At 39.6% G+C, this 25914-nt stretch overlaps 1 protein-coding gene across 2 annotated transcripts in view; it reads right to left on the reverse strand.

The window, feature by feature from the left end:
- Window positions 1-25914, reverse strand: part of LOC149820806 (DEAD-box ATP-dependent RNA helicase 20-like) — a 54827-nt gene that overhangs the window by 16510 nt on the left and 12403 nt on the right. For both annotated transcript variants that reach the window (XM_089983890.1, XM_089983891.1), the window contains exons 5-8: window positions 25064-25138; window positions 24665-24826; window positions 19984-20064; window positions 1710-1808 (exon numbers count right to left, since the gene is read on the reverse strand). In XM_089983890.1, the coding sequence (XP_089840016.1) occupies window positions 1710-1808; window positions 19984-20064; window positions 24665-24826; window positions 25064-25138 (417 nt within the window). The remainder of the gene's footprint in view (window positions 1-1709; window positions 1809-19983; window positions 20065-24664; window positions 24827-25063; window positions 25139-25914) is intronic.

Consider the following 25914-nt stretch of genomic DNA (forward strand, 5'->3'; position numbering starts at 1 on the left):
CCATCTCAGCATACGCATCTCAGCTACACTCATTTTTTGAATATGATGTCTCTTGCCAGCCCAACATTCTGTACCATATAGTAAAGCGGGCCTAATAGTCGTCCTATAAAACTTTCCCTTCAACCGCAATGGCATTCTACGATCGCACAACACTCCAATTGCACTCTTCCATTTCATCCACCCAACCTTTATCCTATGATTTACATCTCCATCAATTTCTCCATACTTTTGAATGATAGATCCCAAATATTTGAAACAATCATCCACCGGTATTTCTTGCTCGTCAAGCTTCACTACACTCTCATCACTACTTCGTTGCTTACTAAACCGACATTACATGTATTCTGTCTTACTCTTACTCAACTTAAAACCTCTTGCTTCCAATGTCTGTCTCCATAATTCTAACTTAGCATTAACCCCAGCTCTAGACTCATCAATCAAAACAATATCATCAGCAAACAACATACACCACGGCACATTTTCTTGAATTGATCTCATAAGCTCATCCATCACTATAGCAAATAGGAAAGGGCTTAAAGCAGATTCTGTATCATCCTTTATATATATAAAATATATATAAGATTACAAAGATTGAATGATACATTTTAACATCTCATTCATACCACCTAACATGAATAAGATCCGGATGGAATTCTCCACTGACCCATGCTTGGTCAAACCAGAATCTTTGACTCAACTGAAAAGACCCAAAAATTGATGTTTTAAAGAATTCCTGGACAAGGGTATCATAGTTTGAATCTACCACAAATCTAATGAAGTACAAAAGCCTGTGATAAAATCAACCAAACTTGATGGGCTTGGAAGAATCTTTTACTTAATTTTCATCTCACCAGATTTTAGTCTCAGCGAGTCATGTACTAGAATCTAAGTCTTAATACAATTACATAGATCTGTATATCATTAAAATATTGCATAATATATGTTATGCATTATAGAGAACATATATATGGTTGTAGTTGTAACATGACGAATCTACTAGCTTCACAAGTATCAGCATGTTTTACAAAATAACAGCCTTAGCGAGACTACATTTTATCACAGGTGAGTTGTAAAAGCCACTTTCAGTAGATCTTAGATTCCTTTACTTACCACTCATGACTTCTGTAGCATGGTGAACTTTGATAAAAGATAAAACCATAAGTTCCTAAAAGAAGAGGGAAAAAGAGTAATATGCAAGAGAAGATTGTGGAGGGGTAAAAAGTGAATCGTATTCTATCTGTTAAGAACCACAAATAACAATGATTAAGAAAGAGGAGAGAAGGATGCAAAGGAAGACAAAGAAGAAAGAGGGAAAAAAAATCACAAACTACTAACTAAAGATAAAATAATTTCCATGTCTCTTTTTGAGTTAGTAGAGAATTATTAGTAATTAAATACTAAGCTTCCACATTTCCTACAACTGCATTGATAGAAATCAAATAGGGTAATGCTATGTCTTTTCATTGAGTTATTGGCTTTAACTCCGAGGACCTCACAATTTTTAATTAGACAATATCTTTGAACTTGTTTAGTTAGACAACTTTTGCCTCCACTTTCATTGTATCTTTCCACCCTAACGGGATTTTATGTAGTATGCACAACATATAACAGAATGCTAGTTTAGAAAAGAAAATTCTAGCAGGCACCAAGTGACAGTAACCTTATTTGCACTTGACAATTATTCCATTCAAACTGTCAGATGTACCAACCTTCTCACTCTCGCTGACTTTCTCCAGAAGTTGAGATACATTCATAGTTGGGCTACTTACTTTTCCCACCTTTACTTGAACAGGTTTATTTAGGTATTCCTGATCATATAGACATTGAACAAGGACAAGTCAGACACAATATTACAAAGAACAAAAACACAATGACCAAAAACAGAATAAATAAGCATAAATTCATCCAGGAAGAAAAGCACAAGAAAGTCTACAGGATTGCTCCACCAATATTTGATCCCAGCAACATTCTGCATGATATATGGCAATTATAATTCTTTGAAGCAAAGAGATTGAAATATAACACGACGGTAAGTGTACCTGAATAATGAATAGAAAAGGTATCATGGTTCTCATAACTAAGGATTTCAATTATTAGGTTGGGGCTACACCCAGCCAGGTCTGGAGCCGTCTGACTTTGAAGTGCCAGTACCAGAACCAGGTGGTCAAAATCAGATTGGATTAATCAGGAAGCACCTCTTTTTCCAAGAAAAATGTTTTTTTTTCTTGGATTGTAATAGGGTCTTGTTTCAGACATGGGTCCAGTTTGTAAACCACGAACAAGGACACAAGGCCTGGGTCCAAGATACTTTCGAACTCTGTAGATTCAACATGATAACTGGACCTGCTTTGGTGGGACCAGGTCACAGCACTACTAAGACACCATTTGTCATGTGTAGCTGCAGTCTTCCCTTAAGAAGATTCTCCACTCAGTGAATTTTTACCAGCAATTCAAGAGATGATGCATTACAATGATTCCAACAATATGGGAGCACACACCCAGTTCGGTATGAAGCTTAGGAATGCAGAACGAACCGAGCCGAGCTCGGTATGAAGCTTAGGGATGCACAATGAACCGAGCCATGGCTCGAGCTGGGCTCGGCTAAGCTCGGCCATGCTTTAAATGAGCGAGTTTGTACATGGCTCTGAGGCTCGAACGAGCAAACGTGCCAAGCTTGATCAGCCTTCCGAGTTCGATAAGCCTCGGTAGGCTCGATAAGGCTTGGATACAAGTATATATATAATATGTTTGCACAAAAACAAAAAGTCATTGTTACGGTAATGGGTAGGGCGTTAGTTTTTCCTCAAAAAGGTGTCAAGTTTGAATCTCATTTTTTACCTTTTATGCTTTACGCTAATCTAGAGGATTTTTAATATGTACATATTTTTTCGGTCTCAAAAAACAAAATACAAGCTTTGGCTTAGTGGTGAGTCACTTGTGAAACGTTGAGAGAGGTTAGGGTTTGAATCCCACCTTCTCCAAATTTTTAAAAGATCATTTTTTGTTGGAATGCCATTGAAGCTCGGCTCGGCTCGACTCGACTCGAGCTCAGAACCGAGCCGAGTCTGGACAATGTCATTCAAGCTCGGCTCCGAACTCGAGACGAGCTTGAACAGAGGTATTTTGAACTGAGCCGAGTTCGAACAACTCAGGCTCAGTGTAATGAAATGGTGGTCTTCCACAAATGCATGAATAACTCACAAACAAGTGTCTATTGGAGACACTACAAGCATGACCCTTGAAAGGGTATAAAAGGAAGAACACTTGAAAATAAATAAAACTTTATTCATGCACAAAATGCTTAAGAAGCATTGTTCACTTACATTGAAGATGTTCACCCCTGTATATACAAAATAGTGGAAGAGAGAGGTGAGCTCTCCAAAAGAGTCGTTGGACTAGAGTCCAACGACTATAGCATAGTTAAGTTCCAACAGGAACTTGATTGGATCAAATATCTAGTTCTTATTGAACTAGATGCTAAAAAGAAATTAAAGGAAAATAAAAAATAATAAAAAGAAATATATATATATATATATATATTATTAAATAATATTATTATATATATGTAATACAGTTTACATTTTAACACTCCCCCGCAAACTTACGGTACAATGAGTGAAAGTTTGTCTAAGAGGAAGTGAAATCTGGGAGCAGCGAGAGGCTTGGTGAAGAAGTATGTTAATTGATATTCTAATGTAACATATGACAGATCAATGGTTACATGTAAGTATTCCTCTCTGACATAGTGACAGTCATCTCAATGTGTTTGGTGCGCTCATGGAATGTCTGATTACTTACAATGTAGATCGCACTTTTGTTGTCCCAGCATATCTTTGAAGCTTGTATTGCTTCTGATGCAGAGTAGGACCCTACTGGATCGGTACCACGTGACCCACACTCGGCCCAGGCACCACCCGATCCACTCCAGGGGGACAGATGGTGGGATCCAGGAGCTGGATCCGATCCGGTCCACGGCACCATGACGAGGAGTTGATGTACCCTTACGTACTTATTCAAGAAGAGTGCAAGCACGTACGACCCAGGCCCAGCAGCAGCATAAAGACATCTCGGGTCTGGTACTGGACCCGAGACCCGGATCCGATTGACCTCTTTAAAAACCCTATTCTAGGGTTGCGGGAGGGAGGATACTAAGAAAAATGCAGCAGCCTTCTTTGGAGTAGTTTTCCTTCTGTCTTTTTTTTTTGTCAAGAGTTTTCTTCATTTGATTTTCATATTCTATCATTGTAGTTACTTACTTTCTACCCATTACTGTTCAGTTTATTGTTTATTTTGAAAGTTCATTGGAATAAAATCCATACAACTGTGTTACGGTGGTTGCTCTTTGTTTGTTTATGCACCGTGCACGACGAGTGAGCCGAGTTCCTGCCATTCAACACACAAGAGACGCAGCAGTCGACGTCCTCACTGCATCAGGTTGGTATCAGAGCCAGCGCCTTTCTCCCCGACAGCAAGATGAGTTCGAAGGTGAGGGGCGATCCGGCGATAGAGATCGAGCAGGAGGATGCCGGCAACGCAGACCCAATGCTACGGATGATGGAAATGATGACGAAGATGCAGAAAAGCGTATTGCGAGTCAGCTGGGACGTGGCAAGTATATCACAGCGATTAGATGGGGTAGAGAGTCGAGTTGCAGTGATTGATTCACCGGCAGTACCACCCACAGCGTCTACTCAGCAGGTTAACGCGGGGAGGGGCGATGGTGCTGTCGTCCCTGTCGAATCTGTGGCTGTGACCCAACAACACTTTCCGTCGGTCGTGCCATCTAGTGATACAGGGAAGGAGTTATGCAGGGACGTTGGCCAGGCATTGCCCCACCAAGGGTCACCGACGATGATCCGTGGCACGCAGTCCACTCGGATGGGGGAAGAAAGCCTGCCCATCAGCAACTTGGGTGCGCAAGCATGGCAGCGACCCACGCAACAGGGGTTGCCGATCGGGCACGGTCTGCGTGGGCCGAACCTGATGCCGAGTCAAGCTGCAAACACACCGACCTCAGCCCAGACTGGGGTGGGTCTGTCAGTTTTCCCAGCACCTGTGCGCGGGAGCGCTGTTGCAACCCATTTGCAGACCAAGGGGACTGAACCCCTATGGATCGGACCTGCTCCAGCAGGGTCCGGTCGAGATCCCACTAGGATCGGACCCATACCCGATTTCCAGGGACCACCCTTTGGGTTCCCGATGGCGGGTACGGGTCCCGCAAACCCATATTCAGCCTACCCAGTTGGGTTTGGATCGCAGTTTACTACGAATCCGACCCAACCCGTTATCTTCGAACCCCAAACTGGACCCCATACCGACCCAAACCTGTATCGGACCCGGACGAAGCTCCAGTTTGATGTTGAGCCGGGTCAAAACCAGACCCATAATCGTATGGATCATGGATCGAGTTCAAACCAAGCCGTTTACCCCCACAACTCGATCCCCGATCCAACCTATCCAAATCTGGGTTCGACGAATAGTTTAGGAGTAGGCCCGATCCATATTCAGTCGGGCGAATCATCTCACTCCTATACCAATCCAACCAGATACCCGAACTCAAACCAACCCATTACCGATCCAAACCCAGGTCCAACACCTTTGTCATAACCCAAACCCGTTTTACCCCGTTTCTACCCACTTAGAACCCGAGACCCAACAAGCTCGCCCGCCTTTAGTAGGACCCCCTTACATCCCGATGCAACAGCATCAGCCACAGATGGCCCCCACCTGCGGGCAAGCCAGGCCGCGGCAGATTCAACAGGGACCGGTGCGACCTGAGCGCCGACCACCCATCATCGGTAGAGTTCGTCAGCACCATCATTTAGGCGAGCAGAACCACACCGAGGGCGATGAAGCAGTATGGGACGACGACGATTTCTGGAACGCGCATCCTGCAGGAATGGTTAAGGCTCGTCAGCAGAGAACACCAGAGCACCCCTCCACTTACGGGGTGAAGCTGGATCTTCCAGAGTTTGCGGGGCGGTTCGACGCGGAACAGTTCTTCGACTGGTCTTATGTCGTACAGTTCTTCTTTGACTACCACACCGTCGTGTCTCTCTAGCGTCTACTCGGTTCAGAGGCCTAGCACAGACATGGTGGGTGGAGCTGCAACGGTCGAGAGAACGGCGGGGACTACAGCGCGTACAGTCGTGGGAAGAAATGCAGAGATTGATGCAGTCGAAGTTTGTGCCTTCAGATCATGCTGAGAGAGCCTACAAGGAGTACCTGCCCTGCGTCAAGGCACCCGAACTGTGGCGGAATACATTGCTGAGTTTCATCGCCTTTCCCTACGTGTGCAGATCGAGGAAACCGCCCGCCAGCAGGTCACGAGGTACATTTCTAGTCTTCGTCCTGCTATTTCTGATGATTTTAGTTGTATCACAATTGAGACATTAGATCAGGCAAGCAGTTATGCTATAAATGTCGAGGAAAAGCTGAAAAGGAGGCAGAAATATAGGACCTCTCGTAGTGAACCAATCAGTCGGCCTAAGTCGGGTTTCCCAACCAGGGGAGCAAGCTCCCCTAGTGACTCAAAGCCTAGAGCAGATTTTAGTAGGCCTGACCAGTCAGGACCAGCTTTCCATACCCGGTCCAAAGCCAAACCTAGTGAGTCGACCATTCGTTGTTTTAGGTGTCAGGAGTTAGGACATGTCGCGCCTAAGTGTCCCACCGTGAGCAAGAATACCCATCTTGTTGAAGGTATTGTGGAGTCAGCGTCTGAGAGTGAGAGTGAGAGTGAGTCATTAGTTGAGGACGAGGATGAGAAGGAGGTCATAGAGTTTGACGGTAACATCGAAAATTTGTTGTCCATCCGACATGTTTTGACCGCACCCCGGGAATCAACACCATCGAAATGGTTGAGGAATAACATTTTTAGGACTCGGTGCAACTGCGAGGGTCACGCGTGTGATGTTATCATTGATACCGGGGCATGCGAGAACATGGTGTCCGAAAGTGTAGTGTCTACTTTGAAACTTGACACCGAGAAGCTGTCCCAACCTATAAGATGGCTTGGTTCAAGAAGGGGAACGAGGTCCCCATCACTCAGCAATGTTTAGTCCGGTTTTCCATGAGGGAACACTACTATGATGAGGTGTGGTGTGATGTAGCCCCTATGCACGCGTGCCACATCCTTTTGGGACGTCCCTGGCAGTTTGATCGCCAGACAACTCACGATGGCTGCAAGAACAGATACTCTTTTATCTTTAATGGCCATAAGATAGTCCTTCTCCCTATCAAGGAAACCGGGTTTCCCACCGTGGATAAGCCTGAGCGAGTCCCCAGGCTTGTGGGCCTCTCATACCGTCCCTGCTTGAACCGTTGTCAGGAAGATGGCTATTGTTATGCCCTGGTGGCAAAGCTATTGACGAATTAGTTTGTGTCCATTCTCGTAGATGTTGCCCCTCTTATAAGGGAATTTCACGACATTATGTCGGATGACCTGCCTGATGGATTACCTTCGACGAGGGTAGTCCAACACGCCATTGATTTTGTGCCAGGATCAAGCCTCCCCAACCTCCCCGCATATTGCATGAACCCATCCGAGCATACCGAGTTATTGAGACAGGTTCAGGAGTTACTGCGAAAGGGCTTCATTCGCGAGAGTGTTAGCCCTTGTGCAATACCCGCCCTGCTCACCCCTAAGAAGGATGGATCCATGCGCATGTGTGTAGATAGTCATGCGATGAATCGCATCACGGTTAAATATTGTTTTCCCATTCCCCATTTGGATGATATGTTTGATATGTTATCTGGTGCCTCCATTTTCTCCAAAATAGATTTGAAAAGCGGGTATCACCAAATTCGTATACGGGAAGGGGATGAGTGGAAAACGGCATTCAAAACACGTGATGGGTTGTATGAGTGGTTAGTCATGCCGTTTGGATTATCCAACGCCCCAAGTACTTTCATGAACATGATGACCCAAGTGTTGCGTCCGGGTATAGGAAAGTTTGTCGTTGTCTATTTTGATGATATTTTGATTTATAGTTCGTCTTTGTCTGATCACTTGAGTCACCTGCATCGGGTCTTAGAAATTTTGAGGAGAGAAAAATTGTATGTCAATGCAAAAAAGTGTGAGTTTATGACGTCTAGTGTCGTGTTCTTAGGTTTTATTGTGTCATCTGATGGAGTTAAGGCAGATCCCGCAAAAGTTCGTGCGATCGTCGATTGGCCTACCCCAAAGACTATAGGAGAGATCCGTAGCTTCCACGGGTTAGCTACTTTTTACCGAAGATTCGTGAGAAATTTTAGCACCCTCATGGCCCCCATCACGGAGTGTCTAAAGGGTACTAGTTTTAATTAGACGTTTGCTGCCGGAAAAGCCTTTACGATTATCAAAGAAAGAATGACTAGTGCCCCTGTCTTAGCTCTCTCTGATTTCAATGCAGTCTTTGAAGTTGAGTGTGATGCCTCTAAAGTGGGAATTGGTGCCGTCTTGAGTCAGAACCGCCGACCTGTTGCTTTCTTTAGTGAGAAGCTAACTCAGGCTAAGTGCCAATATTCCACTTATGATGTTAAGTTCTATTCCGTAGTACAAGCCCTTCGATATTGGAGGCATTATCTCATTTATAAGGAGTTTGTCTTGTACACGGACCATGAGGCATTGAAATACCTGAATAGTCAGAAGAAGCTTAGTGCTCGTCATGCCAAGTGGGTCAGCTTCTTGCAAGAGTACACCTTCACGATTCGTCATCAATCGGGTACTCTGAACAAGGTGGCTGACGCTCTTAGCAGAAAAAACAGCCTTCTGATGACCATGTCAGTGCAGGTCGTTGGGTTCGAGCAGTGCAAGGAGCTATACCCGACGGACCCTGATTTCCAGCAAGTCTGGGAAGGGTGCATCTCCTCTGATCACGCCGCCGACCACCGTTTTAGTATTCATAATGGTTACCTCTTTCGTGGGAACAAGTTATGCGTGCCTGACTTCTCTCTTAGGCTTCAGTTGATTTTTGAATTACATGAGGGAGGGTTAGCCGGGCATTTTGGGCATGACAAGACGTTTGCTCTACTAGATGAACGATACTTTTGGCCCAAAATGCGCAAAGATGTTGTCAAGTTCATTCAAGGTTGTCATGTGTGTCAAGTGTCCAAGGGTCATCGTCAGAATAGTGGTCTGTATACTTCGTTACCCGTTCCTGAGCGACCGTGGGAGCACGTGTCCATGGATTTTATCGTGGGCCTTCCCAGAACTCCACGTCGTTTTGATTCAATTTTAGTCGTTGTTGAACGGTTCTCCAAAATGGCTATTTTTGTTCCGTGTAAGCGAACCACTGACGCCTCTTTAGTCGCTTCCTATTACTTCAAGGACGTCGCCCGTTTCCATGGGTTACCCCGTACGATCACCTCTGATCGCGACACGCGTTTTATGAGCCATTTTTGGAAATCGTTATGGGCCTTATTGAAGACCAAGCTTCAGTTCAGTAGTGTGTATCACCCTCAAACAGATGGTCAAACCGAAGTTGTCAACCGCACCTTAGGAAACCTGTTACGGAGTTTAGTGGGGGAGAATGTCAAAACTTGGGACCTCGTATTGCCTCAGGCCAAGTTCGCATATAACAATTCCATCAATCGGTCTACTGGAAAATCCCCGTTCCAAGTGGTTTATGGTCGTTCACCCACCCATGTAGAAGACCTAGCTCCTGTATCTAGCATACCTGGCCCAGCTCCAGATGCATTTGACACGGTTGAGTACATGTGTGATATTCACCGACAAGTCCGAGCCAAACTTGTGGAGAGCTACGAATCCTACAAGGCTTTCGTAGACCAAGGTCGTCGTGATGTCCAGTTTCAAGTCGGTCAACTAGTATGGGTTTACTTGCGTCCAGAGCGTTTTCCAGTAGGCACCTACAACAAGTTGAGTCCTAAGAAGTATGGTCCTTTTAAGGTCCTTCGGCGGTTGGGTCTGAATGCCTACCTTCTTGAGATGCCCGACGATTGGCACATTTCGCCTATTTTCAACGTGTCTGATCTATATGCTTACTGTGGAGACAACAAGTCGTCAGAGTCGACTTTTTCCCAACCAGGGGAGAATGATGCAGAGCAGGACCCTACTGGATCAGTACCACGTGACCCACACTCGGCTCAGGCACCACCCGATCCACTCCAGGGGACAGATGGTGGGATCCAGGAGTTGGATCCGATTCGGTCCATGGCACCACGACGAGGAGTTGATGTACCCTTACGTACTTATTCAAGAAGAGTGCAGGCACGTACGACCCAGGCCCAGCAGCAGCAGAAAGACATCTCGGGTCTGGTACTGGACCCAGATCCGATTGACCTCTTTAAAAACCCTATTCTAGGGTTGCGGGAGGGAGGATATTAAGAAAAATGCAGCAGCCTTCTTTGGAGTAGTTTTCCTTTTGTCTTTTTTTTTTCTGTCAGAGTTTTCTTCATTTGATTTTCAGATTCTATCATTGTAGTTACTTACTTTCTACCCATTACTGTTCAGTTTATTGTTTATTTTGAAAGTTCATTGGAATAAAATCCATACAACTGTGTTACGGTGGTTGCTCTTTGTTTGTTTCTGCATCGTGCACGATGAGTGAGTCGAGTTCCTGCCATTCAACACACAAGAGACGCAGCAGTCGACGTCCTCACTGCATCAGCTTCAACTCCCATATTTGCAAGCAATTGTTTGAGCCAAACAACCTTCATAGTGATGGTTGTCATGGCTCTGTATTCAGCTTCGGTGGAGGAAAGAGATACCTTTTGTTGCTTCTTGCACCTCCACAAAATTAAGGTTTCACCTAAGAACACACAAAAACCAGTAGTTAAGTGTCTATTATTGGGATCACCTCCCCAATCAATATCAGTATATACAATTAAATTTAATGAAGATGAAGCAGGCAAGAAGAGTTCTCGTAAAAGAGAGGATTTTAAGTATCTAATAATACGCAAAACTGCTCTCATATGCACAGAGGTGGGAGCATGCTGAAACTGACTGGTTGTATGAACATGAGCTATATCTGACCTAGTAATGAAATAATAAGAAAGTGCTCCAATATGTTGTTTGTAAAGAGTAGGATCATCAAGTTCTCCATCGTCAATTTTTATTTTAACATTGACAATTTCTAGAGTGTCCACTTTCTTATCATCTGTAATTCCAGACCTAAAAACAATATCAAGAGCAAATTTAAATTGAGATATCAAATACCCCCGAGGGAAGCGACTTTAATGCCTAAAAAATATCTTAATAAACCTAAGTCAGTCATTTTCAAAGTGAGTTTTAAGAAGAGTTTTGATATTTGCAATTCCCTGTTTGTCGCCTCCGATGATGATCATATCATACACGTAGAGAAGAAGAATAATGATGTTTGCATCAGATTTCTTAACAAACAAAGCAGTGTCAGTTAAACAAGATTGAAAACCAATATCAATTATAACATGACTAAATCGGTCATACCAAGCTTTTGGAGCCTGTTTCAGACCATAAAAAGCTTTTTCTAGACGAAGAGTTTTACCCTTAGGGATACTAATACTAGGTGGGGCTTCCAATGTATACTTCTTCAATGAGATTCTCATTCAGGAAAGCATTTTTTATATTCAATTAAAACATAGGTCATTTTCTAATGGAGGCCAAGGCCATTAAAGTTATGAAAGTGGTCATACGGGCCACAGGAGCAAATGTTTCTTCATAATCGATGATATACTTTTGTCACTAAACGGGCCTTATACCTTTCTAAGGTTCCATCACTTTTGGTTTTGACTTTGTATACCCACCTACAGCCTATAGGTTTCTTACCTAGAGGGATATCTTGGATAGTCCAAGTGTTGACCTTTTTTAATGCATCCAATTATATTTTCATAGCTTCTATCCATTCTATATGATTTTTGGCTTAAGAATAGGATGATATATGATTGTATTAATGCAATAGTTGCCCTACATGTGGGTGAAAAAGATTCGTAAGACATAAATTTTCCAGTAGGTTTAGAGATTCTAGACATCCTTCTGGGTGAAACTTTGAAGTATTTTTCTAATGCACATAGAAGATTTTGCTCTCTACGTCTTGAATATTGTAGACTAACATCCCTATGGATTTACTCTTCATTATCATCATTTTCAACAACAATAGGACTTTTATCATTGTCAAGATCACATTCAAAATCACATTCATTGGATTTTGAAGTTAGATCAATTAAAAACGAGTATTCAGTGACATCCTTGGATTTTTCAAATTCAAAGAAGCTTTCTTTTTCCAAAAAAGATACATTTCTTGACACATATAATTTGTCATTTTGAAAAACGAAATACCTATAGCCTTTTTTATTATCAGCATATCCTAAAAAGGCACATGGGATTGCACGATGAGAGAGTTTGTCATTTTTGTTGGTGAAAACAAAATATTTGCATCCAAAGACTCTTAATCTAGAATAAACTAGAGTTAAATTAACATTTTTTTCTATTGGAGTTATATTCTTTAACGAGAAAAATGGCATCTTATTGATAAGGTAGGTGGCAGTTAGGACCGCCTCAGCCCAAAAACTTTTTGGAACCTGATTTGCAATTAGCAAGGTCCTAGTAGTTTCTAGAATGTGTTGATGTTTGCATTCGGCTGGGCTATTCTGTTGTGCAGTGTGTGAACATGATCTTTGATGCGTAATACAATGTAAATTGAGATAGTCTTTGAATTCTTTGGACATAAACTCTCCTCTGAATCAGTGCGAAAAATGAAAATATCATTCTGAAACTTATTTTTAACCATTTTATGAAATATTTAAAAGTTAGCAAAGACTTCAGATTTATATTTAAGAAAATAAATCCAAGCATGTCTAGAAAAGTCATTAACAAAAATGACATAATATGCATAACCACCTTTGGAAATAAAAGGTGCGGGGCCCCAAACATCCGAATGTATTAACTCAAGTGGTCGTGAAGAAACAAAAGTTTTACTAAGAAATGGTAACCTTTTCATTTTGCCAAGAATGCAGTCTTTACAAGAAAAATTTTCAAAATTACAAAATTTTTTCAAACTTGGAAAATATTGAATTTTAGACATATGAGGATGACCAAGTCTTTTGTGTCATAAATTCAATTCTAATTTCTGAACATTATAACAAAATGCATTCTTGGGTAATTCCAAAAAGTCCATGTGATAGAGTCCTTCTCTATGGCCTTCTTCAACCAGCTTCCCTGACCGGCGATCCTGTACCCAACAACCATGAGAATAGAAGGAGATATTACATCCATAGGCTGATATTTACGAGACTGATAAGAGATTCAAATTAAGTTTAGAGATATATCTAACTTCTAGGATAAAAAAATAGATTTTTGAAATTTTTCAAAACATCCTATTCCTTTTATTTCAAGAGATGTGCCATCGGCTGGAAAAATCTTTGACACACTTGAGTTATTTTTAAAGCATTCAGATAGAGTATTAACATTTAGGGTCATGTGAAAAGAAGCATCAAAATCTAAAAGCCAAGGAAAGTTACATGGACCAGAGAAAGATGCAACAACCACTCCAGTTGAGGCTTCAATTGAGAGAGGATACCCCTTTGAGAAGAGGTTAAAGGATTTCCATCAGTTGAGCCATAGATACAGGTGCATCTTGATCTTTTGACTCAGATTCAACAGATGCAACTCTTTTTTCTTTTCTTTTCTTTTCTTTTTAACTTTGGACATTGAGGCCTATATAGTACTCTGATTCATGACAATGATGACAGATGATTTTTCTTTTATCAAAGTCACAATTTCGTCTTCCAAAATGAGGCGGCTTGTAAGTGCGAGTATGATTCTACGGTCTAGACACAGCTAGAACTGAGTCATAATCAACTTTTAGAGTACTTTTTCTAAGTCTATTTTCCTTCATAGTGAGCTCTTCTATAGTATCAACAATAGAAGGAATTTTTCCACAATGTAAAAAGGGTCGATTTGGTGGATTCAAACTTCGGTCTTAGACCATTCACAAATTGATAGAAATGTTTCATATCGAGTTGCTTTTGGTGAAGCTTGATATCTTCGGCACAATGCCATTGGGGCTCAAGAAGAGTCAACTCTTCCCAAAGTTCGGACAACTCATCATAATATTATCGAATAGTTCTATCTTTTTGAGTCATTGTTCGAACTTTGTCTTGTAAATTGTACACATTTGCAATATCTTTAAGAGAATACATGTTTTTGACGTATTCCCAAGCCTTATCGACATGCCCAAACTTGGCTAGACTAGAGCATTTTTTAATATCTACGTTATTGATTAGCCATGACATAATTTTTGCATGCCCTATCCTCCACTCTTTTCATTTCTTCTCATAAGTGGCTAATGCCTTACTCTTCTCTTCCTCCGTTATAGGAACCTCTTTATCACCCTCTTTCTTGGTAAAAGATAGTTTAAGTTTCGAATCGGAACCATCCACTGTACCCCATAAACTTTTTCCCCAAATGTGGTGCTTCATAATCGAAGCCTACATTAAATAGTTAGTATCATTTAGTTTCATAGGTATAATAATGGTGATCTTATCATTGTCATCCATCTTTTACAAGGGTAAGAGAGGAATAGATAGGGGGAGAGAGAGAGAGAGGGAAAAAAAAGAGTAGACAAGGGAATAAGAAAGAGGGTACAAAACCAATTTTTGTAGGACAAGTCCTCCTTTCTTTAAACAAATCTTATTGAGCCAAGAACAAGGTGATGAAACACCTTTTGCAAATGTGGCACAAAAATCGAGGCAGAAGCACTTCAAGCTCTGATACCATGTAATGAAATGATGGTCTTTCACAAATGCACGAATAACTCACAAACAAGTGTCTATTGGAGACACTACAAGCATGACCCTTGAAAGGGTATAAAAGGAAGAACATTTGAAAAATAAATAATACTTTATTCATGCACAAAATGCTTAAGAAGCATTGTTCACTTACATTGAAGGAGGTCACCCCTATGTATACAAAATAGGTGAAGAGTAATATCTAGTTCCTATTGAACTAGATGCTAAAAGGAAATTAAAGGAAAATAAAAAATAATAAAAGAAAAATATATATAATAATAATATTATATATATGTATTACAGTTTACATTTTAACACTCAGCTCAAAGCTCAAACTCTGCTCGTGTGCATCCCTAATGAAGCTTAAACATTTCCATCAAGCTCGGGAATCCAGTTCCTTGGACAAAGAAAACACTTATTTCATGTTCTGGTCCACAAACAGTGACTAGCCAAGCTTGAAGTGTTCAAGCTTGGTTCATTCTTGTCGTGAGCCGAGTTTGAGCTCATAATGAGCCTGAGTTAAATGAGCCGAGTTAGAGCTAGTTGTTTATAGAAGAAATACATTGTTTCAGAGATGAAACAAATACAACAACAACCAACAACAACTACGCCTTCATCCCAAAACAATTGGGGTCGGCGATATGAACCAAAAAAGAAAATCATTCTGGGTCTTCCACATGAATCCTTCTCCTCCAATCATTTTTATCCAATGCCATGTCCTCGGTGAGGTTCAAAGCATTCATATCCTTTCCTATCACCTCCATCCATGTCTTCCTAGGCCTACCCCGACCTCTTTTAACTAATATATTTTCCCATTTCTCCATCCTTCTAACTGGATCATCATTAGGCCTTCGTCGAATATGTCCAAACCACCGTAAACGATTCTCTCTCATCTTATTTTCAATGGGTGCAATGCCTACCTTCTTACGTATCTCCTTGTTCTGAATCTTATCTTTTATTGTATTTCCACACATCCATCTCAACATACGCATCTCAGCTACACTCATTTTTTGAATATGATGTCTCTTGCCAGCCCAACATTCCGTACCATATAGTAAAGCGGGCCTAATAGTCGTCCTATAAAACTTTCTCTTCAACCGCAATGGCATTCTACGATCGCACAATACTCCAGTTGCACTTTTCCATTTCATCCACCCAACCTTTATCCTATAATTTACATCTCCATCAATTTCTCCATACTTTTGAATGATAGATCCCAAATATTTGAAACAATCATCCACCGGTATTTCTTGCTCACCAAGCTTCACTACACTCCCATCACTACTTCGTTGCTTACTAAACCGACATTCCATGTATTCTGTCTTACTATTGCTCAACTTAAAACCTCTTGCTTCCAATGTCCGTCTCCATAATTCTAACTTAGCATTAACCCCAGCTCTAGACTCATCAATCAAAACAATATCATCAGCAAACAACATGCACCACGACACATTTTCTTGAATTGATCTCGTAAGCTCATCCATCACTATAGCAAATAGGAAAGGGCTTAAAGCAGATCCTTGATGTAACCCAACCGTTATAAGAAAATTGGTTGTCACCCCTCCACAAGTGCGGACATTGGTTACTACTCCTTCATACATATCCTTAATAATACTAATGTACTTGAGAGAAACATCTTTCTTCATCATTGTCCACCAGAGAACGTCCCTAGGTACTCTATCGTATGCCTTCTCCAAATCAATAAAAACCATATGCAAATCTTTCTTCCTCTCTCTATTTCTCTCAATAAGTTGTCTAAGAAGATGTATAGCTTCCATAGTTGATCTTCCAGACATAAAACCAAATTGATTCGCCGATATCATGACAATCTTCCTCAACCTAGACTCAATCACCCTCTCCCAAAGTTTCATAGTATGACTCATGAGTTTTATACCACGATAGTTTGTGCAATCTTGTATATCACCCTTATTCTTATATAGAGGCACTAAAGTACTCTTCCTCCACTCATTAGGCATCTTATTTGTCCGCCAAATCTTGTTAAAAAGATTTGTCAACCATTTTAAACCTTTCTCTCCCAAGCATTTTCAAGCCTCGATAGTTATACCATCTGGGCCAACTGCCCTTCTTGATTTCATTTTCTTCAAAGCCTCTGCAATTTCTTTCTTTTGAATCTTGCGCATGAAGTCACGATTCATCTCATGAAAAGGAATGGACAAGTCTCCAAGATCTTGAGCATGACTTTCATTAAATAGCTTATCAAAATAATCTTTCCATCTCTCCTTAATCTCCTCATCTTTGACTAAAACCCTTTGCGTTTCATCTTTGATACATCTAACCATACCCAGATCCGTCGATTTCCTATCTCTCATCTTTGCAAGCCTATAAATATCATTCTCGCCCTCTTTGGTATCCAACTTGTCATAAACCTCCTTATATACCTTATCCCTCGCGTTCCGAACTACTTTTTTAGCTTCCTTCTTTGCTATCATATACTTCTTCAAATTCTCATTATCACGACTCTTACTTAGATTTCTATAACACTCTCTTTTAACCTTAATAGCTAATTTGACATCCTCATTCCACCACGATGTATCCTTACCTAGCGGTGCACCACCTTTAGACTCACCCAGTACCTCCTTAGCCACCTTTCTCATGCCACCCGCTATCTTATTCCACATTGATTCTGAATCCTCCTCGAGACACCAATCAGCTTCCTTAACTACCTTCTCTACAAACATTCCTTGTTTAGCTCCTTTCAGTGGCCACCACTTAATTCTAGGATCTATCCTATGTCTATCCCTTTTGTGGCATTTTCTAATTCTAAGATCTAAAATTAAGACTCTATGTTGTGTAGCTACACTTTCTCCCGGTATAACCTTACAATCGATGCAACAACCCCTATCTCTCTTTCTAAGTAGGAAAAAATCTATCTGACTCGTATTAACCCCACTTTTAAATGTTACTAGGTGAGACTCTCTCTTCCTAAACCAAGTGTTTGCTAAGATCATATTATAGGACACACCAAAATCTAAAATCCTTTCTCCACTTTCGTTTCTTTCTCCTATACCATAGCCTCTATGGATACTCTCAAATCCATCCCTACTAATGCCTACATGCCCATTAAGGTCACCGCCGATGCAAAGCCTTTCTCCATAAGATATCCCTTGTACTACTCCATCTAAATCTTCCCAAAATTGACGCTTAATGGAATCATCTAAACCTACTTGAGGTGCATAAACACTAATAATATTAATAATCTTCGAACCTAATACTAATTTAATAAGTAAAATCTTATCACCCTTCCTACGAACCTCAACTACATTATCTATAAACTCACGACTCATAACAATCCCTACTCCATTCCTATTTCTATTTATTCCTGTATACCAAATCTTATATCCCAAAGGTTCTATCACTTTTGCTTTCTCACCTACCCATTTGGTCTCTTGTAAACATAAAATATCAATCTTTCTCCTACACATAACATCTACTAACTCTACCAACTTACCAGTTAAAGATCCTATGTTCCAAGTGGCTGACCTAATTTTATGGTCTTAGACTAACTTCTTTACCCCCACCCGTCCAACAAAGTGAGGGAACCCTTGCCTATTTGACACCACACCCGGGCGCCGGTGTGATGCGTCGCTTCCGGGCGACGACCTAGCAACCCTTGCTCATTTATCACTGCCTCCGGGCCTATAGAGTACAGCGCGTCGCTCAGTAGGGAACGCCCCAACGAAATTCTCATATTGGTTCATATTCATAGGGTATGACTAAGTTTTTATGTTGGCTGTCACAGACCTACCGCAACCCTCCTCCTTTATCCGGGCTTGGGACCGGCAGTGGATAACTAAACAGAGATGGAATAAATAAGGTTACAAAAAATGCATTGTTTCAGAGCTAGAAGTAATCGGACTTTACCACTAAACCAATTTTTGCAAACCAAATAGTTTAATCGTATGTTCTACATATACTATATGATGTAAACTATATCTAAAACATAGCTTTTACTACTTAACGAGCTCGTATGAGTCAAAGCCGGTCCCAGCCTATTTCTACGAAGAGAATTGCTTTGAAGTTTGAATGTTAGAATTTTGTGTCTGAATATTCATGAAAATTCACAAAGTTCAAGCATAAACCTGCAAGATTGACACATCCTAGCAGCTCAAGCACATAACATGGAACGGACAAACACATCCTCATCAAGCAAGAAGAGGAATCAACTGAAGAACTAATATGCAGTGATTGCATTAAGAAACAGAATTTACATTTTGCTCCTATGAAGATAGTTTCAAAGAGGGAGACCAAAAAAAAACCTTTTGATAGGAAAAGAGAGTAAATAAGTGGCATTGGAAACAAAACCATCTTTTTTTATCACGAAAACAACACCTTCAAATATTTATTCAAAATCTTGAAAAAAACGGAAAACAAAAACTCGTAAGATGACAAAAGAGTAGGCATAAAAAATATAATGTATCTGACAACAGCATAAGGACGATTAATAACCAACCAACGCAAGAGGATCAATGACCTTGGAGATAAACTTGAAAAGCTATGAAATGACAGCATTATGAAAATCATAAACTTCCAACCTAGATCAGATCACACTCATTAGAAACAAATGTTAAAATGTACCCATCAATTGTTGTAATTAGACATATTTTATATATATAAAAGATGATACATATACATATATGGTATATATGTATATGTATCCTCCTATTTATATATATAAAATATATATTTTTCTTTTGTTTAGCCGTAGGGGTATTTTAGTCTTTTCTTCTGTTTTACGCACATTCACTTTATGAATGTGATTGTAATTTATTTTATTTTTCTTTTTCTTTTATTTTTTATTTCTTTTTTCTCAAGTACCAAAAGGTACCTTGGGGGGCCCACTCAAATAGACGTTGGGCCCCTTCCAACGGTCACATTTGTGACCGTTGGAGGGGCTCCAACGTCTATGAGTGGAGCCCCTCCAAGGCTCCTTTTTGTTGTTATAAATAGGGGCTCTCCCCTTTGTATTTCTTAATTCTTGAAGGAGCTTATGCTCCATTGTAATGGGGTTTTTACCCCCTTCTCCATTATTTATGTTGTTTCCCTTTAATGGGTATATTTGCACTCCACGTGCATAAGCATGGGTTCATTATTGAACCCAATGTATTCCAAGTCACTTTCTAACAACAAAATGCTGCGAAGACATAACAAACAGCTTAATTTTCCAAAGTACACATATACACCAAACACTTTAGACTATCAACAAGCTAATGTCATGAAATTATCAGTTGAAAACAGATGAAACATTCTAAACCAGATTACCTGTGCAAGTGCTTCAATCTCCACAGGCATGGTAGCACTAAACAAAAGTGTTTGATGCTTTTTGGGGAGATTTTGCATAATCTGTAACCAAATTGAACAAATTAAACCTATAAGATGAACTTTATTAAAGATGAATGCACAGTCCAAGACAAGCAACTAATTCAAGAAACTAACTTTCAAAAATTGCAACAGTAGCATGTCCGAAGAAGTTATAAAGATGCAAGCTGGACATTGTAATAGTGAAGACTTAACCAATATGATCAATATTTATGAGTGCGAGTAAACTTTCTTTATGTGCCAAACACAACTTATAAGGGAGCCTCAAGCAGAGAATTATGCCAAGTCCACTCCACTGAGACCACCAACTAGAAATCAACCACAATAAAGCATTATTGTATGAATACTAAAATTAACAAAAATGGCACTCAGACATTTAAGACTAATCCAGTGATGTTGACAGACATGAATAGAATAAATAAACATAAGAGTTACATGTATATATGTGTATGCATGTGTGCTTCCTGTATATGTATGTGCATAAGATTAAATACTGTATGTATGACATGCATTTGTGTCATTGTGTGTATGCCCAGAAAATGTGGCGCTGGGCTGCAATGGATAAATTTATACACAATTTTCATCAATTTTGCAACTAAAAGATAGATGTGACATATAGCATGCACTTGACATGGTTCACTAGGTATCTTAAACGCTACAGAACGAGTTAGAATCAGGACAGCCTTATGGAGAATGATGTAAACAAATGGTCTAAACATACACGAATATAACCCCATGGGAAATGGGTCTTGCTGCCCAGAGATTTGATGCAAGGATATTTCAGGAGCTAGGAGAGTTGGGATCGCTAAGAGAACATATATATCACACTGACTGAGCAAATTGCATCTCCAAAAGTTCACTTGAATATGCTCAAGTTTCTGATACGAAACAAAGCTCTTATTGACATGTGTGCCCCTCTGGTTTTTGGAGCATTGAGGAACTCCACAATTGTGGCACAATTTAGAAATTAGTTCAAGCCAGAACTTGACAGGTTTCATCATTCTCATCCATACCAGACCATAACTTTATCAGCTTCCAAAACTTGAATGATGCTTTTTTATTTACTAGTTACCAAGTATTTATGGCACCTGATAATGGCTAATAACAAACTTTTGTTTTCATGCAAAATATAATGAAGAAATAATGGCCTGCTTGAATAAAGAAATAAGCAGTACATGAGCTGGCAGCGCTTTTTTTGGAGGGAATGAAAGTCAAACTTTATTAAAACCTAAGTTTATGGAACGAGTGATGAGTGGTCACCTGATCCCAAAATACACATATATTGATAACAAAAAGAAATATGATTCTATTTGATTCAATTAGATCTGGCCCAAGAAAAATCCGCATTTACCCATCAACCACCTGCGAGTAGATGCAACGCAAGTAATGTTTTATATTTTTGTATACTTCCTTCAAAAAGCCTTGCATTCCTCTCTTTCAAATCAACCACCATGAATAGAATTGGCATCCTCACGGAATGATATTTTCTGTGCCCAATGGTCATGCACATGGGTTTATATGCATCACTCAAATAATTTTAACTGGGAAAGGGTCACTCCCAGATGGAATAAGAGTAAAACAGCATGAGGCAACCAAAAGTTTACCTGTAGATGAGTTTTTCCAATACAAGTTATCTAGATTATCTTTTGGGTTTTATCTTACTGAGTAGTTCCATCAAAACTGATCCACAGTAGGAGTTTTTGTTCATTAGGTTGCCTTATTAAATGACCTCCCAGACATTGTTGATGCTCCAACGAGACTAGTATCTTGCAATGGAAAATGGTGCAGGGAACTGATTGCATAGTCCTCTCTCAAGCAGCCACAGATCCTTCCAGAATGATATGGAACATCCATTTTCCAGAGCTTCTCACACTCCAGAAAAAAAAATCAGTTATATAGCCATCCCTTTCAAGTACCAGACCGCTTTATCCATCAAACTATTCCATTGCCAATGCCATCCTTTTAACACATACACCTCCTTTAATAGGTTTGCTCACCCTCGCCTTCATAATTGTAAAGTTTCCACTAGAATTTTGAGATAAAATGCAATATTCAGCCTTCCCTCCTCCTTGCCTTATTTCATGCATTTTTTTCCCTTTGTTGTACACAAAAAGTACATATCAACCTATCTTTCTTAACAAGCTTACCCAGCCCTTGACAAGCCTAGGCTCAGGCTACCATGGTTCATTTATTAAACAAGAGTGTCATGTCCTTAACTATGTCACAGGGATTTGGCCAACCAGGTGCCGCACCCGCATCGACGTGACGCGACGCGGGTGCGGCACCCGGTGTGGTCAACCCGACCTTGGGTGCGGTCAATGCACCCAGGGTCATAAATGTCCAAATTTTGGACTTAAAAAAAAGCCCAATGAAATGGGCTGAGAGGAGGATTAGGGCAAAAAAAATTTGCCCTAATCCTCCCGACCCCGACGTTACGACCCGTCCCCCGACCTCGATGCCGGCGACGACCTCGAGCTACCACCGAAGTCTGGTACGCATTCTCTCCTTCAATCTCTCTCTCTCTCCCCTCGTCTCTCAATCTCTCTCTCCCCGTAACTGCCCACTTTCTTGTTCTCAGCTCAAAATCACAGTTTTTTGGTGTTTTTCTCACATTCAACACCATAGATGTGATATATAGGTTTTGTTTAGTAGGAACCGGCTTTTGGATCACCGGAATCTGACCTGTATACAGGTTTTTCCGATGATTCAAGAATCAAAATCAATGGCTATGAAGTATGAAGGTATCAGTTTTTTTTGCTCATAAAAAGATATTTTTTCATCAAAAAATCATGATCCAAGAGTCGATTCTCACTAAATCGAGCATGCTAAACACATCTAATGGTTCAGATCTATCAATAAGACACTTCAAAACTATGGGGCAGAATGGGACAAAACGAGAAATGAGGCTTAATATGTTCAGTTCTCATATATATATATATATATATATATATATATATATATATATATATATATATATATATTCGGATTCCTTTAAAACTCTTATTTACATGTGTTTAATGCTTAATCCAAACCTGTAGATATGTTTATAATTGCTTACTCACAAAGCAACATGCTTTGGACTGAATTAATTTAACAAGAATTAGATAATATTTTTAAATTAATAAATAGTATTTTTTGTTATAATATTGTCATTTGAAAATATCACTAATTTAGCGCAATATTTTCAAAATGTGGGTGATATTTGTGACACGCACACACACACCAATTAAAAAAGAAAGCATAGTTGTTGGTGTTTTTCCTAAATCCGAACATGCATGTATTGTAGATGTGTTTATCATGGCTTGTTACTAGAAAATATGCTTTGATATTGAATTAATTCAACCAAAACATTTGATTTTTTATCACAAAGTTTTGCTGCAATATAGACTGTTAATTTTAATTGGATCTCTTTATAAACCCATTTAAACATAAAATACACCCAATTTAATGCATGTTTTCCACTAAATAGACTTGTAGATTGTTAATTTGATTTATTGCATGCATGATGATGAATTGATTTGATGATATTATGATAATTGTTTTTTATTTCATTAGTGTTACTGTTGTAACTGTTAAAACTTAAAATTTATATATAATATATTATATATAATTTTTTATATTTTTGCCCTCCCGCACCCCCACACCCAAGTTTTTTTAAAGTGCCACATTGCCGCACCTGCACCCATGAGACATAGGTCCTTACCTACCGAAGCCTCTCACAAGTGATCAGTTCATTGTACACCCTTATAGAGGCCATGTGTATATATAAATAAATTTTACGGAAAATCCACTTCGCAATTTTAACAAAACTCACTTAATGTGCTTCTATTGGGTTAAAGACGTCTATTTTGAAATAAAACATGTTTAATGTGTCAATAGCTAAGATGCTTTTGTTAATGGTGTTAATAAAGCAGAGTCAAAATAATGTTATTGAATTGTTCTGAAAATATCGTGTGTTAAAATATGTATAACCTTTCCGGTTCAATTTAAAGCCATTGAATTGTAGTCATGTGCAACCAGTGTTCAGGATATACCTATAGTTTCCATGCTTATTTCTGAAGAACTAATTTAATCCATGCCTATGTTCAAATTTAAAGTCATGTGCAACCTATGCATAGAACATTACCTTAAGAAATCATAAAGTTGAATGTGAATTGTAGATATGCACCAAAATCAAAAGGTATCTAGTTATGAGTTTCAAGTTGTTCCAATGGAAGTTAATTTTAATGGAACTTTATTTATTGATGTGCGAACCTGCAAATATTATGAACCCCAAACGTCTCTCAGATGTTTACATTGCATTGAGTTGCATAGGAATTTCCTTTTCTCATTTTCTGTTTGACAGGCAAGATGGGTGATATGCCACCCTCCAGTTAAGCTAATGGCCACCAAATTCTTGCCCTTCAAAGTTATGTATTTGCTCAATGTTTTCATGTTCAGAGTGGCAGCATAAAAAGAAAAAAATAACAAAGGGTTTACATATTGCAATGTGGCAATTACAGGCTACGTTCCATTGTATCAGTTACAACCTTAACCAAGCTAAACAAATGGTCTGTAAGAAATGAGAAAAATCAATACGAAACACAGTTGCATAAAGATTTGATGGCAGATAATGTTGACCGACCTCTCTAATCTGTGGTTCAAAACCCATATCCAACATCCTATCAGCCTCATCCAAAACAACAAAAGAAATCCTGGAAAGAGAGCTGCTTCCTTGCTGCAAATGATCAATTAAGCGTCCAGGTGTCGCAACCACAATATGGACACCTGCTCGCAGTTCTGCTCTCTGTCAAGGCACGAACCAGCAAAATGAAAAGATATAAGAGACTTCTTACAGATTAATTCTTGCATGCACTTAGATTTTCACCACATTCCACTTACTATTGTGAAAGAAATGGCCTTAGAGGCTTGTTCAGATAAAAAGTAATAAAGTATGAATAATAAATCACATAAAAAGATAAGCAGATGACTGACAGACCAGATGAACACAAGCATCACACTAGAGTTATGATGCAAAAATTACCTGCTCTGCTATGTTTGTTCCACCAACAACTATAGCAGTTCTGAAAGAGTCCAGAGATCTGCTGAAGGCCTTGACCTGGAAAAGACATAAGAGATAATCCATGAATATGATACAGAAAATCAGGTCTATGAGGTTGCAAAAAGCTAGGTGTCCAGATCTTTAAAAACCATAGTAAAAAACAATGAAAGAAAAAAACACAGTAAATTATCTAAAAGCTGCAATTAAGTTTTTGATGTGCCTGAAAATAAAGGCAAGCACAAAAAACATTGACAAAATAAGATAACCAATATGATGCTAAAGCTTCTATCCAACTGATTATTAACAAACTAGAATCAACAAATTGACAAGGATTTCCATTTGAAGATTATGGGAATACAGAAAATCAATATTTGACAACACTTCTGACATAGATTTACAAAACAATCATTTTCTGAGGATACATAGCAAAAATGAACAATAGCATTTTCTCAAAAATGTCCCATCAAGGTTCTCATGTATTCCCTTCCTCATTCAATTCATTTGGATATATCTTCGTCCCATCCAGGTTAAGGGCTAAACCTGAATCATTTCGAAAAGCGTATCGTGTCTCATCCAGGAGACTTGATCAAAATTCTTATTCCACCATTTCGGGATGTTCACCCAAAGTCCCATCACGATTTCCTCATTTTTATTATTTAATCACATCATCTTCGAGGATTTCGTCTTCCCAAAAACCATTCAGGATAAGGTTTTAAGCCTGAGAAGTCATCTTTTAAATAAATTTCTTCCACACCCAGTTCAGATCTGCTGACTGGGGCATTTTCAAATTTTGGAGTGTTATCTTTGCCACTAAGCTCGGCTTTCAAAAAGCA

Source organism: Nuphar pumila, chromosome 12, assembly GCF_984573655.1.
Source record: "Nuphar pumila chromosome 12, dmNupPumi1.hap1.1, whole genome shotgun sequence".
Lineage (NCBI taxonomy): Eukaryota > Viridiplantae > Streptophyta > Magnoliopsida > Nymphaeales > Nymphaeaceae > Nuphar > Nuphar pumila.